The sequence below is a fragment of the Eubalaena glacialis genome, chromosome 13 (assembly GCF_028564815.1).
Source record: "Eubalaena glacialis isolate mEubGla1 chromosome 13, mEubGla1.1.hap2.+ XY, whole genome shotgun sequence".
NCBI lineage: Eukaryota > Metazoa > Chordata > Mammalia > Artiodactyla > Balaenidae > Eubalaena > Eubalaena glacialis.
The window spans coordinates 57,236,969-57,252,068 of NC_083728.1; the positions used below are offsets into that span (position 1 = coordinate 57,236,969).

General features: G+C 54.8%; 2 protein-coding genes across 3 annotated transcripts; both read right to left on the reverse strand.

Annotated features, from left to right (window-relative positions):
* Positions 1-3,246: 3,246 nt before the first annotated feature.
* Positions 3,247-7,584, reverse strand: MSRB1 (methionine sulfoxide reductase B1). Of its 2 annotated transcripts, XM_061208269.1 has the most exons (4): positions 7,468-7,584; positions 5,529-5,677; positions 5,069-5,183; positions 3,247-4,135 (listed from the first exon to the last, which is right to left on the reverse strand). In XM_061208269.1, the coding sequence occupies exons 1-4, from the start codon at positions 7,520-7,522 to the stop codon at positions 4,104-4,106; spliced, it is 351 nt and encodes a 116-aa protein (XP_061064252.1). In that variant the 5' UTR covers positions 7,523-7,584; the 3' UTR covers positions 3,247-4,103. The 2 variants fall into 2 exon arrangements, with proteins under 2 accessions (XP_061064252.1, XP_061064253.1); XM_061208270.1 differs by lacking the exon at positions 5,069-5,183.
* A 516-nt stretch (positions 7,585-8,100) lies between these two features.
* Positions 8,101-15,056, reverse strand: RPL3L (ribosomal protein L3 like). Its single transcript, XM_061208867.1, has 10 exons — positions 14,955-15,056; positions 14,558-14,750; positions 12,798-12,966; positions 11,466-11,601; positions 9,977-10,163; positions 9,722-9,882; positions 9,414-9,515; positions 8,830-8,925; positions 8,473-8,592; positions 8,101-8,205 (listed from the first exon to the last, which is right to left on the reverse strand). The coding sequence occupies exons 1-10, from the start codon at positions 15,054-15,056 to the stop codon at positions 8,149-8,151; spliced, it is 1,323 nt and encodes a 440-aa protein (XP_061064850.1). The 3' UTR covers positions 8,101-8,148.
* Between the last annotated feature and the right edge of the window lie 44 nt (positions 15,057-15,100).

A 15,100-nucleotide genomic window follows, 5' to 3' on the forward strand; every position in this document is an offset into this window, starting at 1 on the left:
ATTTTTAGAAAAGTATAACCTTCCAAGACTGAACCAGGAAGAAATAGAAAATATGAACAGACCAATCACAAGTAATGAAATTGAAACTGTGATTAAAAATCTTCCAACAGGGCTTCCCTGGTGGCGCAGTGGTTGAGAATCTGCCTGCCAATGCAGGGGACACGGGTTCGTGCCCTGGTCTGGGAAGATCCCACATGCCGCGGAGCAACTGGGCCCATGAGCCGCAATTACTGAGCCTGCGCGTCTGGAGCCTGTGCTCTGCAACAAGAGAGGCTGCGATAGTGAGAGGCCCGTACACTGCGATGAAGAGTGGCCCCCGCTTGCCGCAACTAGAGAAAGCCCTCGCACAGAAACGAAGACCCAACACAGCCATAAATAAATAAATTAATTAATTAATTAATTTAAAAAAAAAAAAATCTTCCAACAAACAAGAGTCCAGGACCGGATGGCTTCACAGGTGAATTCTATCTAACATTTAGAGAAGAGCTAACACCCATCCTTCTCAAACTCTTCCAAAAAATTTCAGAGGAAGGAACACTCCCAAACTCATTCTACGAGGCCACCATCACCCTGATACCAAAACCAGACAAAGATACTACAAAAAAAGAAAGTTACAGACCAATATCACTGATGAATATAGATGCAAAAATCCTCAACAAAATACTAGCAAACAGAATCCAACAACACATTAAAAGGATCATACACCATGATCAAGTGGGATTTATCCCAGGGATGCAAGGATTCTTCAATATACGCAAATCAATCAATGTGATACACCATATTAACAAATTGAAGAATAAAAACCATATGATCATCTCAATAGATGCAGAAAAAGCTTTTGGCAAAATTCAACACCCATTTATGATAAAAACTCTCCAGAAAGTGGGCATAGAGGGAACCTACCTCAACATAATAAAGGCCATATACGACAAACCCACAGCAAACATCATTCTCAATGGTGAAAAACTGAAAGCATTTCCTCTAAGATCAGGAACAAGACAAGGATGTCCACTCTCACCACTATTATTCAACATAGTTTTGGAAGTCCTAGCCACGGCAATCAGAGAAGAAAAAGAAATAAAAGGAATACAAATTGGAAAAGAAAAAGTAAAACTGTCACTGTTTGCAGATGACATGATACTATACATAGAGAATCCTAAAGATGCCACCAGAAAACTACTAGAGCTAATCAATGAATTTGGTAAAGTTGCAGGATACAAAATTAATGCACAGAAATCTCTTGCATTCCTATACACTAATGATGAAAAATCTCAAAGAGAAATTAAGGAAACACTCTCATTTACCATTGCAACAAAAAGAATAAAATACCTAGGAATAAACCTACCTAGGGAGACAAAAGATCTGTATGCAGAAAACTATAAGACACTGATGAAAGAAATTAAAGATGATACAAACAGATGGAGAGATATACCATGTTCTTGGATTGGAAGAATCAATATTGTGAAAATGACTATACTACCCAAAGCAACCTACAGATTCAATGCAATCCCTATCAAATTACCAATGGCATTTTTTACAGAACTAGAACAAAAAATCTTAAAATTTGTATGGAGACACAAAAGACCCCAAATAGCCAAAGCGGTCTTGAAGGAAAAAAACGGAGCTGGAGGAATCAGACTCCCTGACTTCAGACTATACTACAAAGGCTACAGTAATCAAGACAATATGGTACTGGCACAAAAACAGAAATATAGATCAATGGAACAGGATAGAAAGCCCAGAGATAAACCCACGTACCTATGGTCAACTAATCTATGACAAAGGAGGCAAGGATATACAATGGAGAAAAGACAGTCTCTTCAATAAGTGGTGCTGGGAAAACTGGACAGCTACATGTAAAAGAGTGAAATTAGAACACTCCCTAACACCATACACAAAAATAAACTCAAAATGGATTAGATACCTAAATGTAAGACCGGACACTATAAAACTCTTAGAGGAAAACATAGGAAGAACACTCTTTGACATAAATCACAGCAAGATCTTTTTTGATCCACCTCCTAGAGTAATGGAAATAAAAACAAAAATAAACAAATGGGACCTAATGAAACGTCAAAGCTTTTGCACAGCAAAGGAAACCATAAACAAGACAAAAAGACAACCCTCAGAATGGGAGAAAATATTTGCAAATGAATCAACAGACAAAGGATTAATCTCCAAAATATATAAACAGCTCATGAAGCTCAATATTAAAAAAACAAACAACCCAATCCAAAAATGGGCAGAAGACCTAAATAGACATTTCTCCAAAGAAGACATACAGATGGCCAAGAAGCACATGAAAAGCTGCTCAACATCACTAATTATTAGAGAAATGCAAATCAAAACTACAATGAGGTATCACCTCACAGCTGTTAGAATGGGCATCATCAGAAAATCTACAAACAACAAATGCTGGAGAGGGTGTGGAGAAAAGGGAACCCTCTTGCACTGTTGGTGGGAATGTAAATTGATACAGCCACTATGGAGAACAGTATGGAGGTTCCTTAAAAAACTAAAAATAGAATTACCATATGATCCAGCAATCCCACTACTGGGTATATACCCAGAGAAAACCGTAATTCAAAAAGACACATGCACCCGAATGTTCATTGCAGCACTATTTACAATAGCCAGGTCATGGAAGCAACCTAAATGCCCATTGACAGACAAATGGATAAAGAAGATGTGGTACATATATACAATGGAATATTACTCAGCCATAAAACGGAACGAAATTGGGTCATTTGTTGAGAAGTGGATGGCTCTAGAGACTGTCATACAGAGTGAAGTAAGTCAGAAAGAAAAACAAATATCGTATATTAACGCATACATGTGGAACCTAGAAAAATGGTACAGATGAACCAGTTTGCAGGGCAGAAACAGAGACACAGATATAGAGAACAAACGTATGGACGCGAAGCAGGGAAAGCGGCGGGGAGGTGGGGGTGGTGGCGTGATGAGTTGGGCGATTGGGATTGACATGTATACACTCATGTGTATAAAACTGATGACTAATAAGAACCTGCTGTATAAAAAAATAAATAAAATTAAATTAAAAAATTAAAAAAAAAAAAAAGACCTTAAGGGCAGGCCCCATCTGCCTTTCTCATGGCTGCATCCCCAGCACTGAAGCTACAGCCTGACACTGAGCTCAATAACTATTTGTGGAACAAGTGAAACAGCTGTGCAAAGCCTGACCCTGGGTCCTGGCGTCCCTGATGTTGTTAATAAAGACAGCAAGCCTGGGTTCTGTTTGTTTATTGATCTCCTCCTGATTACTCCAAAGAGGATTCAAGATGGAAGGGGCTTCGCCCACCATCCCTGATGGCAGGACCCTCAGAGCATGTGCAGTGAGGCACAGTCACTGTGTCCCCAGAAGCAGTGAACTGTAGGCTGTGAGCTCCGGGGTCCCCAGCCTTGCACAGTCAAGGTGATGGAGCAATAGCTGCTTTCCTAAGCCTGAGTGGGGCAAGCAGCATCCACATAGATGGTGCAACAGGGTTCGGGATTTCTCCTTTCGTAACCGAGAGGCCAGAGATCTGTCCCCTCTGCCTGCTCCCCCAGCGGGTCACAGATCATCACCACTCTGGCTGCCTGGAAGGGTTTAGTCAGAGAGAATCATAGAGTGACCAGGGCTGGAGCAGCCAACTGGGGCCGCCCCTGTTTGCGTTCTCTCCTAGCACAGCCTGCTGGAGACGGGCAAGAGCTTCGGCGAGGGCCAGAGCCCATCTCAGAACTGGGCCTCACGGGGGTGAGTCCAGACAGGCAGGGAGGGGGCAGCGGGCTGAGGAGAGAAGGTGGGGGCTGCACCATCACTCTAAGACGAGCCACGCATAGAGCCCCCTCCCTGAGACTCCTGTGAGAGCCGACAGTGGGGCCTCCAGGCCCCCCTGGCAGCCAAGTGTAGCCTTCTCCTTTTCCCAGCCTCTTCCCTTCTCCTAGCCTGTTCGGAGGCAAGGCCTCGGGAACCTTCCTGATGTTTCAGCTACCCCCCTCCCCCCGCTCCCCTGTCCAAATGTCTGGGGTTCCACTTCTAAGGTGGGATGTCCAGAGTGTGGCCACGAAGCAGTGTCCATCTGGGATGGGTGTGGGCTGCCCACCTACTGTCCCTGGGAGGCAGAAGTTTCTTTGCCTGAAAGAAATGAGGGAGGGGAGAGAAAAACAAGTTGCTGCTAACTTAGGTTTCAGACACCATTCCCTGGCCCAGCCCACTCCCGCTGCAGCCTGCAGACCAAGAGAGCTGGGAGGACCCAGACCCGCAGCCTGGGGGTGTCTCTGTGCCCAGTTCGTTCCCTGAGATCTGCCGGAGAACCCAGAGTCTGTCTTTCCTCCACACGTACTGGAGGACAAATAACTACAAAAGGACAAAACTATTATCAAACCTTTATCACGCACCGGGCCTCACGGACAGCCTCACTTAACCCCACAGTGAGGGCAGCGAGCAGGTGCTGTTAGCAACCCCATTTTACAGAGGATAAAACTGAGACTAGGGACTGGCCGCAGTCTTGCAGGCAGCAAATGAGGAGAGGGATTTGAGCTACAAAGAGTGCGGAGGAGTCCAGAGGGCGGCTGGGGATGCAGACACAGAGCAATGGGCCAGAGAGGAGGCTGAGCTCAGATAAAACACACACAAATGAAAAACGGCTCCCAAACAATCTACCAGTGGTAAGAATATTGCCAACAGGAGCACACATTTACTGAGCCCCTACTACACTCCAGACCCCAGTGCACCTTCATGCAGCCAGTCTTAACGGGCCTGTGAAGGAGGCTCTGCCATCACGCCCACTACACAGAAGATGAGGAGGCTCAGAGAGGCTGATGAGCAAGCCTGCAGCTGCACAGCCCCAGAACTCAGCCTCCGCACCGCCCTGCACGCGATCAACCAGATGCAGGAGGCAGGGCATCTGCCCTTTGTCCCTGTCCCGCAGCCACCTTCCAGTGGCCCTGGGCAGCGCACTTTGGTGCCCCCATGCTTTGTCACTGTAAGTGCATGAGAACAGTGTGCCCCTGGGCCTCTAAAGGCCTGTACACAGGCCTGTGCCCAGCTGCCGGCAGGCAAGCTCACCTTTAGGGATGAACTTCAGTGAGCTGCTGAATATTCAGAAGCGGGACTGTCCACGCTTGGGGCCATCGTTCAGGAACTCATGGCCCAGCCCATTGCCACACCTGCCACAGGACACCTGGGAAGACCACAAGACAGTCATGAAAACAGCTGCAGCCATGGCCCCTGCTGCCACCAGCACATGGGCTCCTCCCCATGCCTATTTCCCAAGGTAACTGCTGGCATGAGAGGTTGGCCTTGGCCCAGAACCTGCCCCGGAAAACCATCTTGTTTCCCTGTTCCCATCAGGACCCCAGGGTCTCCCAATAGTTTGGGGTGTCAGCTCCCCTGGCTGAAGCCAGAGGCCTGGAATAGACAGACCCTAGGCCCCTACAGCTGTAGGGGGAGCAGCAGGAAGGGGTGGGGGCTCTCAGGACCCCCCTGGCTGACACCTCCTCACTGCCCCCCAGTTGCTACCACCCACCTTTAAGGCTCCAGGCTGATTGTGCTCTGGATGCTTGGCCACACTGTCAGCATGGATGGTCTCGGTGAAGGCCGGCCATGGGGATGAGTGTGCGTACTTTGAGCGGCTAGAAAACAGCTCATAGCCACATTGGGCACACACGTAGATGCCTGGGGCAGAAGAGGAGGCAAGAGCAGAGATGCTGGCTCCAGCGCCTCGGGGGTGAGTACCCAAATCCTTGAACTCAGGAGAGGACAGCAGCACTCCGGTTACAGGGTGGGCTGCACACCCTCCCCACTCACCCACCCGCCACCCATAAGCCTGGGTATCGGCTCTGTGGGGGAGACACAGCATGGAGCTCACATTTAGCGGTTCTGAGCCTGTGCCAGAGACCAGGAGAGCCACTTTTCACACTTATTTCTTTCACTCTTCTTAACAGCCCTGTAATGCAGACGTTCCCATTTTACAGATGAGGAAGCTGAGGCTCAGGGATGCAAAACGCTCAGCTACAGGGTGTGCAGCCAGGAAGGAACCCAGGCAGTCTGATGAGGACACAGCTCTGCCCCTCACACACAAGCAGGCCCCACACGGTGGGGGCTGTGGCATGGCCAGCACCACCACTAGCCCCCCTCCCTTCCCACGTGGACCTCCCTCTGCCCAAAGAAGCCGTAAGGTGGATGCCCAGACACCAGCCTGCTCTCCAGGCAGGAAAAGACTGATCCCAGCAAAAGACCTCCAGTCAGACAGAGGGCCCAGGAAGACAGAGCGCCAGGGAGAAGGATGAGTTTTAACCTACCTCCAAAAGATCACCCTGAGGGGGGAAAAAGAAAGGTTGCAAAACTGACTTGCAGAACAGGAAACTGCTTGGGGGTCCCTCGAGGGGTACTGAGTCACCCTTTGCCCCCTGCCGGGCCTGGAGACAGCCTGCTCTGGAGTCTGTGACCTACTCAGCCTTTACCAGTAACTTGAGGAAGAAAAGAGGAAACAGGAGCTGCTGTGGGAGTGGAGTTTCCAGCTTGGCAGAGTAGCCTGAGGACAACCCGGAGTCCCACAGCCACAGAGTCTGAAGGGAGGACTTTGCCCAGAGGGTCCTATGTCACAGCTGGCTCACAGAGACGCAGGGTGTCACATCCCAGCCCCCTCGAGGGCTGACACCCAACAAATCCCACCCAGGGATAGGTCGCTGCCCTAGTCTTGCCTGTGGGCATATTTTTACCAAATTAGTCCATGACCAGGAAGCACAGCCCAGAAGGGGATTCATCTGGGCCTCTCAAAGACTGGGGTCAGGGCTGACGGCCGGCCATGCCCCCAAACCAACCACTCACCCCCTACCTTCCACCCCTCCTACCTGACCCAGGCTGTCCAGTCAAACTTCACTGGCCATTAGCAGCCTGGCAGCACTCCTGGTTACCCAAACCTGGGGCCCTGGGCAGGTGGGGGAGGCACCCAGGCGGTCACATTTGGATCCCAACAAGACGTGCTTTCCAGCTTACCCCGCAGGTCTGGGGAACCGGGGAGAAGAAAGGGCTGGGGTAATATCAGGGGGATGCCCCAAGGAGAGGCAGGCCAGTCACAGGAGCTGCCCCTGGACAAGACCTTCCACCGCCTCCCCCTAAAGTTCCGATCCTGACCCGGATACCCGCAACGGCGTCACCACCCCCATACCTTGACCCCGCAGATTTCCTCGGAAAAGGCTACGCTCACACTCAAGGTCTGTCCTCCTCGAGGACAGCGACCCCCTCTCTCCAATGTCCCTCTCCCCTCAAGTACCCCTACTCTCCGGAACCCCCAACTTCTCCCTCCTCTGTATCCCCTTTACCCACATGCGTTCCTCCCCGCGCGGTCACACTCGGCCCCCGTTCCCGGGATTCCGGGGCTCCATCGCCACCCGGAGGGCTGCGACGCCCCCTCTAATACGCGTCCCCGCCCCCGCTGTCCTCCAGGAGGTCACAGGTCGTACCCGGCTCAAAGTGGTTCTGGAAAACCTCGCCCCCGAAGAAGCTGCAGAACGACATGGCGCCGGCGAGACCGCTGCACGATCGCCGCCTCCGACAGATCCGAGGCCACAGACCTACGACCTGGTGCTTGTGCCCGCCTCCCGCCCCGCCTCCCGAGAACCGATCCCACTCGGATCCTGGACCTGCCCCGGCGCCCGAGGCCCCGCCCCCCCAGGGGACCAATCACGTCCAGAGGTGCGAGACACCCTCGCAGGGCCCGCCTCCCGTTGACCCGCCCTTTCCACGGACCAATCCCTCCCCGGGACTAGGGTTCCGGCTTCCGCCTCCAGGAGGCCCCGCCCCCTCCCGAGGACCTGCCCCCTCCGTCTTCCAGCAGGCCCCGCCCACCACTAAGGACCACTCCTCAGCGGTCCCCGCGGCCCCGCCCCTGCCGCCCTGACCCTAGTGGCGGGGCGAGCCGCTGAGCTGCGCTGGGTTTGGAGTGGCTGCAGCGGTGCACCCAGAGCCGCGTATGCTCTCGTCGTTTCCCGGCGCTAAGCCCCGGGCTGCCGGCCGTTGACCAGCCTTTCCGTGCCCCCCAACTCTGAGACACCTCGGGAAGAGTTGTCTCTGGCTTTTATTAGACAAGGGGACGGGCGAGGGTTGTGCCGCGCTTCTTTCAGGCTCCCTCCATCCCATCCTGCCTACAAGTCTCCCGAGGTTTCCGGCTTTTCCTTCTCAAGATGCTTCTTCTGGGGACCCTGGTGGGCGAGGGACAGGAGTAGCGTTAGTCACAGGGGTCTAACCAGCCGCCTGGGTTACGCGGAGTCGGCCCTGCGCCCTCTCCCACTGGTTTCTCCCCTACTTCCTTTCTGGCAAGAATCAGTGCCCAGGACTGGACCCCTAAAAGCCCCCTCCTGTGGATGAGTGCAGGGACATGCGTGCCACCCCCATCTACTCAGCTTCCCCGCTCTGGGGCAGGTAGGATGTGGTGTCGGAGCCCCAGAGAGCAAGGCTGGTGGGCTCACCATGAAGACCCTCTTCTCTTGGACTGTCTGGAAGCGGCCATGGCCAAACTTGGAGGTGGTGTCAATGAACTTGAGCTCGATGTTCTCCAGGGCCCTGCGGCTGTGGTGCACCAGGAGGGACTGCAGCCGGTGGGAGAGGGGAGCTGTCACCGTGGGAGGTCCCCACTCAGCCCCTCGCATTACTCTCAGCCCACACAGGAAGGTCTCGCTCACCCAGCTTCTGTTAGAACCTCTCCCTCTTTGCTTTCCCCATCCCCACCCCTCCTGATGCAGGCTGGAGGACAGGGTAGGCCAGCCCCCCCAACTCCCCCAATGCCCATGGGGCTCCCACTCCCCAGCTCACCACCCGGCACTGACCTTCCTCAGCGTTATGACCCTCTTCTTGGTGCCCGCGATGCAACCTTTCAGCATGACGAAGTCATTGTTCACTTCCCCGTAGTGGGGGAAGCCACCCTGTGGGAAGGTGGGTCCAGGAAAGGGGCTGCTGGGTTAGGAGGCAGCTGGGGGCCCTAGGAGAACTCCCCTGGCCTAGGGTGACATTCTCGATCACTAATCAGGGCAGCATCTGAGCCACACCCTAAGTCCTTCCCGTGATTATCTTATTTAAAAATCTGCATTTTACAGAGGAGGGAAACTGAGGCTCAGAGGGGTGAAGTCACTTGCTCCAGGCCCCGCAGCTGCTACGCACTGCAGCTGGGGTTTGAGCCCAGGCAGCCTGACTCCAAGGCCACAGTCGGAGCTGCTGCACTCTGCACCCTGTGACAGCAGCTGGAGGATGAGCTGTCTGCAGTGGTGGCTCTGAGGATGCAGGAACAGCAGGGGTTTGGTCCACCCAGGCGGTCCACCCTGGTACCTGAGCTCTTGGGGGAGGGCAGCACCCCACAGGCCTGCCCCACACATGCACACCAGGCCCCTCAGCCAAACTGGCGGCCCACCCTCACCAGTGGTGTGATGGATTTGTCGGTCACATCGTAGCTGGTGGATGCGTTGTTCTTAACCACCTTCCCGTCCTCCGTGTGCAGCCCCCGGCCAATGCGGTAGATCTGCCAGGAGCACAGGGCACATTGGGGACAGCAGGTAGCCTCTGGGGCTGGCAAGATGCCCACACCCATCAGAATGTGGGCTTAGACCCAGGCGCTGGTGGGGGCATTTCAGAGCCTTAGGGGGCCAGGCAGCATCTGAGTCATGCTCCTCACTCACTGGGGTGTGGTCACAGGAATCCCCCCTCAAACCAGGCCTGCGGACACACCTTCTTGTTGAGCTCTGTGCGGTGATGGTAGCCCTTCTGCCCAGCCCGGGCGATGGAGCAGCCCACACGGGCAGGGTGCCAGGCACCAATGCAGGCCACCTTGCGCAGCCCCTTATGGGTCTTCCTCGGCAGCTTCTTGGTATGCCAGCGGCTCGTGACCCCTGCAGGTGGGAGGGGCGGGTGGCTGAGAGGCCAATTTGGCCCCCACCTCCTCCAGGCAGCCTTCCTGGAGCCACCATCCCCACCCAGCCCTACCTTTGACGCCCCTGCCCTTGGTGACGGCAATGACATCAATGACCTCACTCTGGCTGAACACGCTGTGCACTGGCACCTGCTTCTCCAGCCGGGCCTGGGCCCAGGCCACCTTCTCAGCCACCGTGCCGCCATTCAGCTGGATCTCCATGATGTGGGCCTTCTTCTGCCGGAAGGGCAGCAGCTTCATCTGTAAGACATGGCACGGCCAGTCGGTTCCCAGAAAGTCACACACACCCCCATTTGCAGACACGACAAAGCCAGCTGGTGACCCCTGGCAGACTTTCATGCACGCATTCATTCAACAGATGATCCCATGCTCTGGTGTGCCTATATGCCACGTTCTGTGCGAGGCACTGGGGATACAGCATGGAATGAGGCAGACAGCATCTTGGCCCCCATGGAGCCATCTAGTTGGGCGGCAGAAACCAAGTAAACTCTTGGATAGGCCTAAGTGTTGTGATGAAATATTGAGGGTGGAGGGGACAGTTATTGCACATGAGGGTGGTGAAGGAGGGCCTCTCTGAGGAGGTGACATCAATGGCAAGAAGGAACCACTCGGTGAAGATCTGAGAGCTTTTGGGGCAGAGGGAACCGCATATGCAAAGGCCTTGTGGCAGGGAAGATGGGGAGGTGGTGGTTGGTGGGACAGAAACGAGACCAGTGTGTCTGGACTGTGGTGAACAGGGAGGAGGGTTCAGGGCAGTGATAGTTGAGCAGGGGCCTGGCCAGGCAGGTCTCATAGGGAGTAGCTCGGGCTTTATTCCAAGTGCAGGGTGTGACATGATCTGATGCACATTTTTAAACATCTCTGGCTGCTGCTGTGTGAGGTGGAAGCAGGGACGTGGTTAGGTCACAGCATAGGGCTCAACCAGTACTGATGGAGGACCTGTTGCATATAAGCCTCCTGGGGGGTGGGGTACCGCAGTGAGCAGGTAGCTGTGACCCCTGCCCCCGTGGAGCTCAAGTCTATGGAGGGAGATGGATGTTAACCAATGACACACGTAACCAGGAAATGCAAGTGTGAGAGTAACTCAGGCAGTTGGGGAGGGTCACTGCTCCGGGCCTGGGAAGGCTTCCCTGAACGTTCCAGAAAAAGCCAGAGGGTATAGGTAACCTGTCAGCCCACACGAAGCCAGACCCCACTTACGAATGTTGATTCACACCCACATGTGCCAGACCCCAAACAGAGGCGGCCGGCCCCCCACACCCAACACTGGGCAGACGATCCTGGACCTTTGGGGCATTTCAGGGCCTTGGTTGACTGCTGGGTGTGGCCAGTACCCCGCAGCCCTCAGAGTGCACTGATACCCAACATCCCATCCCCAGGGCTGCCGGCGGCTGGCTGGTCAGCCGACACTTTGGGCCTATGCCCGGGGCTCGCAGTATTTTTAGGCTGACATTTGCCAGGGCTCCTGGAAGCCAGGCTGAGGGAGGGTAGGCCCAGGGGGTGGACTGGCTGACCAGTGTGGACCAGGGGGTAGGGGCTGACCTGGGTGTGGACGATGACCCGGATGACCTTGCAGTACTTTTTCATGGCAGCAAAGTCCCTCTGCAGCTGCTTCTTGCCGTCGGCGTCGCGCCACCTCCTGCAGGCCTTGGTGAAGGCTTTTTTCTTGCTCTTGTGCCTGAGCCACGCACAGAGGGTGCTCAGCACGGCCAGCACGGCAGCCTCCACTGCAGCCTACCAAGCATGGGCTTAGATGTCCCCCTCCTCCCTCCTCCCCTTCCCAGGGGAGGCATTGCTGGGCCCCTGGGGTCCCTGGGCTGGTTCCGGGCGCCCTCCTTAAGCACAGACTGTCTTTCCCTCTCTAGGCCTCAGTTTCCTCCTCCGTAAAGTGGGTACCCTCCCTGCCTCCTGGGGCTGAGAGTGAGCAGATGTGCAGGAGCCCAGGGAAGGGGCGTGCCAGCCAGCCACGGCCACGTGCCCACTTTGCCATGGCTGCTGAACCCACTTCTAAAGCGAACAGTCAGGACTGGCCAGGCCCCACACCCCGTTGTTCCTAACCCTTGCCAGGATGCTGGAAGGTGGACATCATTATCCCCATCCTACAGATGAAGAAACCGAGGTTCACAGAGGTCAGATGAGGGGCAAGTTGATCACAACTGCAGCAGCAAAAACAAGGCCAGCTGGCGTTGGCTGAGCTCTTTCCCTGTGCTGAGCACTTGACACACTCTGCTCAGCTCATCCTCAGGGCTGCCCCAAGATGCAGGGACCTCTCCTGTTCCCATTTGATGGTGTCTGTGGGGAGTGTGTGTGTGTGTGTGTGTGTGTGTGTGTGTGTGTGTGTGTGGTGGGGGGGTGAGGTGAGGTTCTAAAAGGTCAGTCAGCTTGCCTGTGGTCACACAGCCTGCTCTGACACTGGGGCCCAAGGTCCTCGCCTCCCATGGAGGCTACACGTGCCTCTGCCTCCATATGCAAGGGGGTGTCTGTGAGGTTCCTCAGGCAGAGGCGCCTTCCCTTTCTGGACTTAATGCCAGGGAAGATTTGAGGCCTAAGGATGCCTTTCTTTCTGATGAAAAGGGCTTGTCAGTTGGCTGTTTCCCTTTTCACCCTGGCTGCTAGGAAGCTCGGAACCAACTCTGACATTCCATCACATTAGTTCCTTAGTTCACCCTGAGGATGAGAATGTTTGCTTTCCTTTTTCCTCTAACTAATTTCCTCTCCAGCCCTCTAGTCCTTGTCTTTTATTGGAGGGAAGGCATCACACACTCACACGCATACACACACACACACACACACACACACACACTTTCCTGCCTTCCACACGCTGCTGACACGCCTCCTCCTGCCCAACTGCCCGGCATCCCCACGGGGCCTCACCAGTCCTTGTAGAAGCGCCGGCGGCACTCGTCGCTGAGATGTTCCGCAAAGATGGTCTTGAAGCTCCGCAGGCCTCGCGGGGTGGCCACGTAGCCCACCACGCCCACAACCACCAGAGGCGGCGTCTCCACAATCGTCACCGCCTCCACCTCCTCCCGCTTGGAAATTTCTGAACGAAACCCAGAGACAGAGGCGTGGAGGGGGGCCTCCAAGTCCCATGGGGAGTCCCATGGAGAGGGGGAAGGGGTGGAAGTGCCGACCACAGCCCCACCTGCCCGCAGGAGGACCCAGTGCCAGAGCCCCAGGGCTGTTGTGGACAGAGGCCCCTGTGAGCAGGCCCCTGACTTCCAGCCCTGAGCCTCCCCACTCCCGGCCCTTCTCTCCCTGCTCTGCCCTGCGTGTGGAGCCACTGCTGGGCAAGACCCCACAAGTGTCCACACTAGCTCTGACTCAGCTCAGGTAAGGCCTGACCTGCTCCTGCCTCGGTTTCCCCACCAGACCGCCCAGGAGTGGGCCAGGAGAGCCACAGCCAGAGCAGCATCCCCCAAAGGGTAGGGTTGGGCGTCCTCTAGGGGAGTACAAATGGGCACTATGAATGTATGTGGATGAGTTCTAGAACAAAACCTAAGACTTGTCCTAAACCCATGATTTTATAGATGTTATTAATGAGGCTGATCCGAAGTCAAAGAAGTGTATGCTTAAAATATATATTAGGGGGCCTTCCCTGGTGGCGCAGTGGTTGAGAATCTGCCTGCCAATGCAGGGGACACGGGTTCGAGCCCTGGTCTGGGAAGATCCCACATGCCGCGGAGCAACTAGGCTCGTGAGCCACAACTACTGAGCCTGCGCGTCTGGAGCCTGTGCTCCCAACAAGAGAGGCCGCGATAGTGAGAGGCCCGCGCACCGCGATGAAGAGTGGCCCCCACTTGCCGCAACTAGAGAAAGCCCTTGCACAGAAACGAAGACCCAACACAGCCAAAAATAAATAAATAAATTTTAAATATATATATATATATTAGGGGAATTCCCTGGCGGTCCAGAGGTTAGGACTTGGCACTTTCACTGCCGAGGGCCCGGGTTCGATCCCTGGTCAGGGAACTAAGATCCTGCAAGCTGCGTGGCGCAGCCAAAAAATATATACTTTAGGAGAGATGGAGAACAGATGAGTGGTTGCCAGAAGGTTGGGGGGTGGCGGCTGTGGCTATAATAGGGCAACAGGAGGGACTGTTGTGGGAATGGAATGTTCCAAGGTGGTGGCTACACGCATTTACATGTGACAGAACCTCATAGAACTAAATAAACACACATCTTATTCAGGAGAATCCAGCATAAGATGGGTAGGGTGTATCCATGTCATTATCCAGCTATGACATATTACCATGGTTTTAAGAGATGTTTCCATTGGGGAAACTGGGTAAAGGGCGCGTGGGATCCCTCTGTATTATTTCTTATAACCACACTACGATGATCTCAAAACCGGAAGTGTGTAGGGGCACCTGCCCTTGAATCTTAGCTCCTACAAGTTTCATAACTGCTCTATTTCCTCATCTGTAAACTGGGGCAATGACAGATCAGTTCTTGAGGCACGGCCAGCAGTCAACGTTCTGACTGAGATGCCCATGGGCGGGGCCTGGCCCCTTCTGGGGCTGTTTCCCCTCCAGGAGCCCAGTTGTGGCTCCTAGCATCTGGAAGGACCTCCAGATCTTCTGGCGGTCGGGGGTGCTCGGCCCACCCCCCAGGGGCCCCTAGCGGCCACTCACTGAGCCCTGGCCGGTGCACCTCCCGCAGAGTGTGTGTCATGCCAGCCTTGTAGCCCAGGAAGGCCGTGAGGTGCACGGGCCGGCTGGGGTCGTCCCGAGGCCACGTCTTCACCTTGCCCCGGTGCCGGCGGCTCCTCTTGTGTGGCAGGAAGCCCAGCTGTCCATGCCGAGGGGCAGAGAACTTCCGGTGGGACTGGGGACAGAAGGGAAGGGAGATCAGAGCTGGGGTCTCCCTGCTGGGTGCAGCTGCGCGGTCCCAGAGACCAGACCGGAAGTGAGCTAGAGACCCCAGGCTGAGACCTGGTGGCCCTCAGGGCCTGCATCTGTCCACAAGAAAGGAGGGAAACTTCTCCAAGGGCAGTGTCTTAGGGACAGAGCCAGCAGCAGCCCCCCTCACCCATGGGCTTCCTGTCTCAGTGGCCTGGCCCTGCCTGGCTGGGCCCAGAAGAGGCAGGTCCACCCTGCGGCCAAGGCCACAGAGGCAGGGGGCCGCTGCCATCTGTCCCTCTGTTTGCCTGTCCTAGGCCTGGAAGCCAGAGCTTG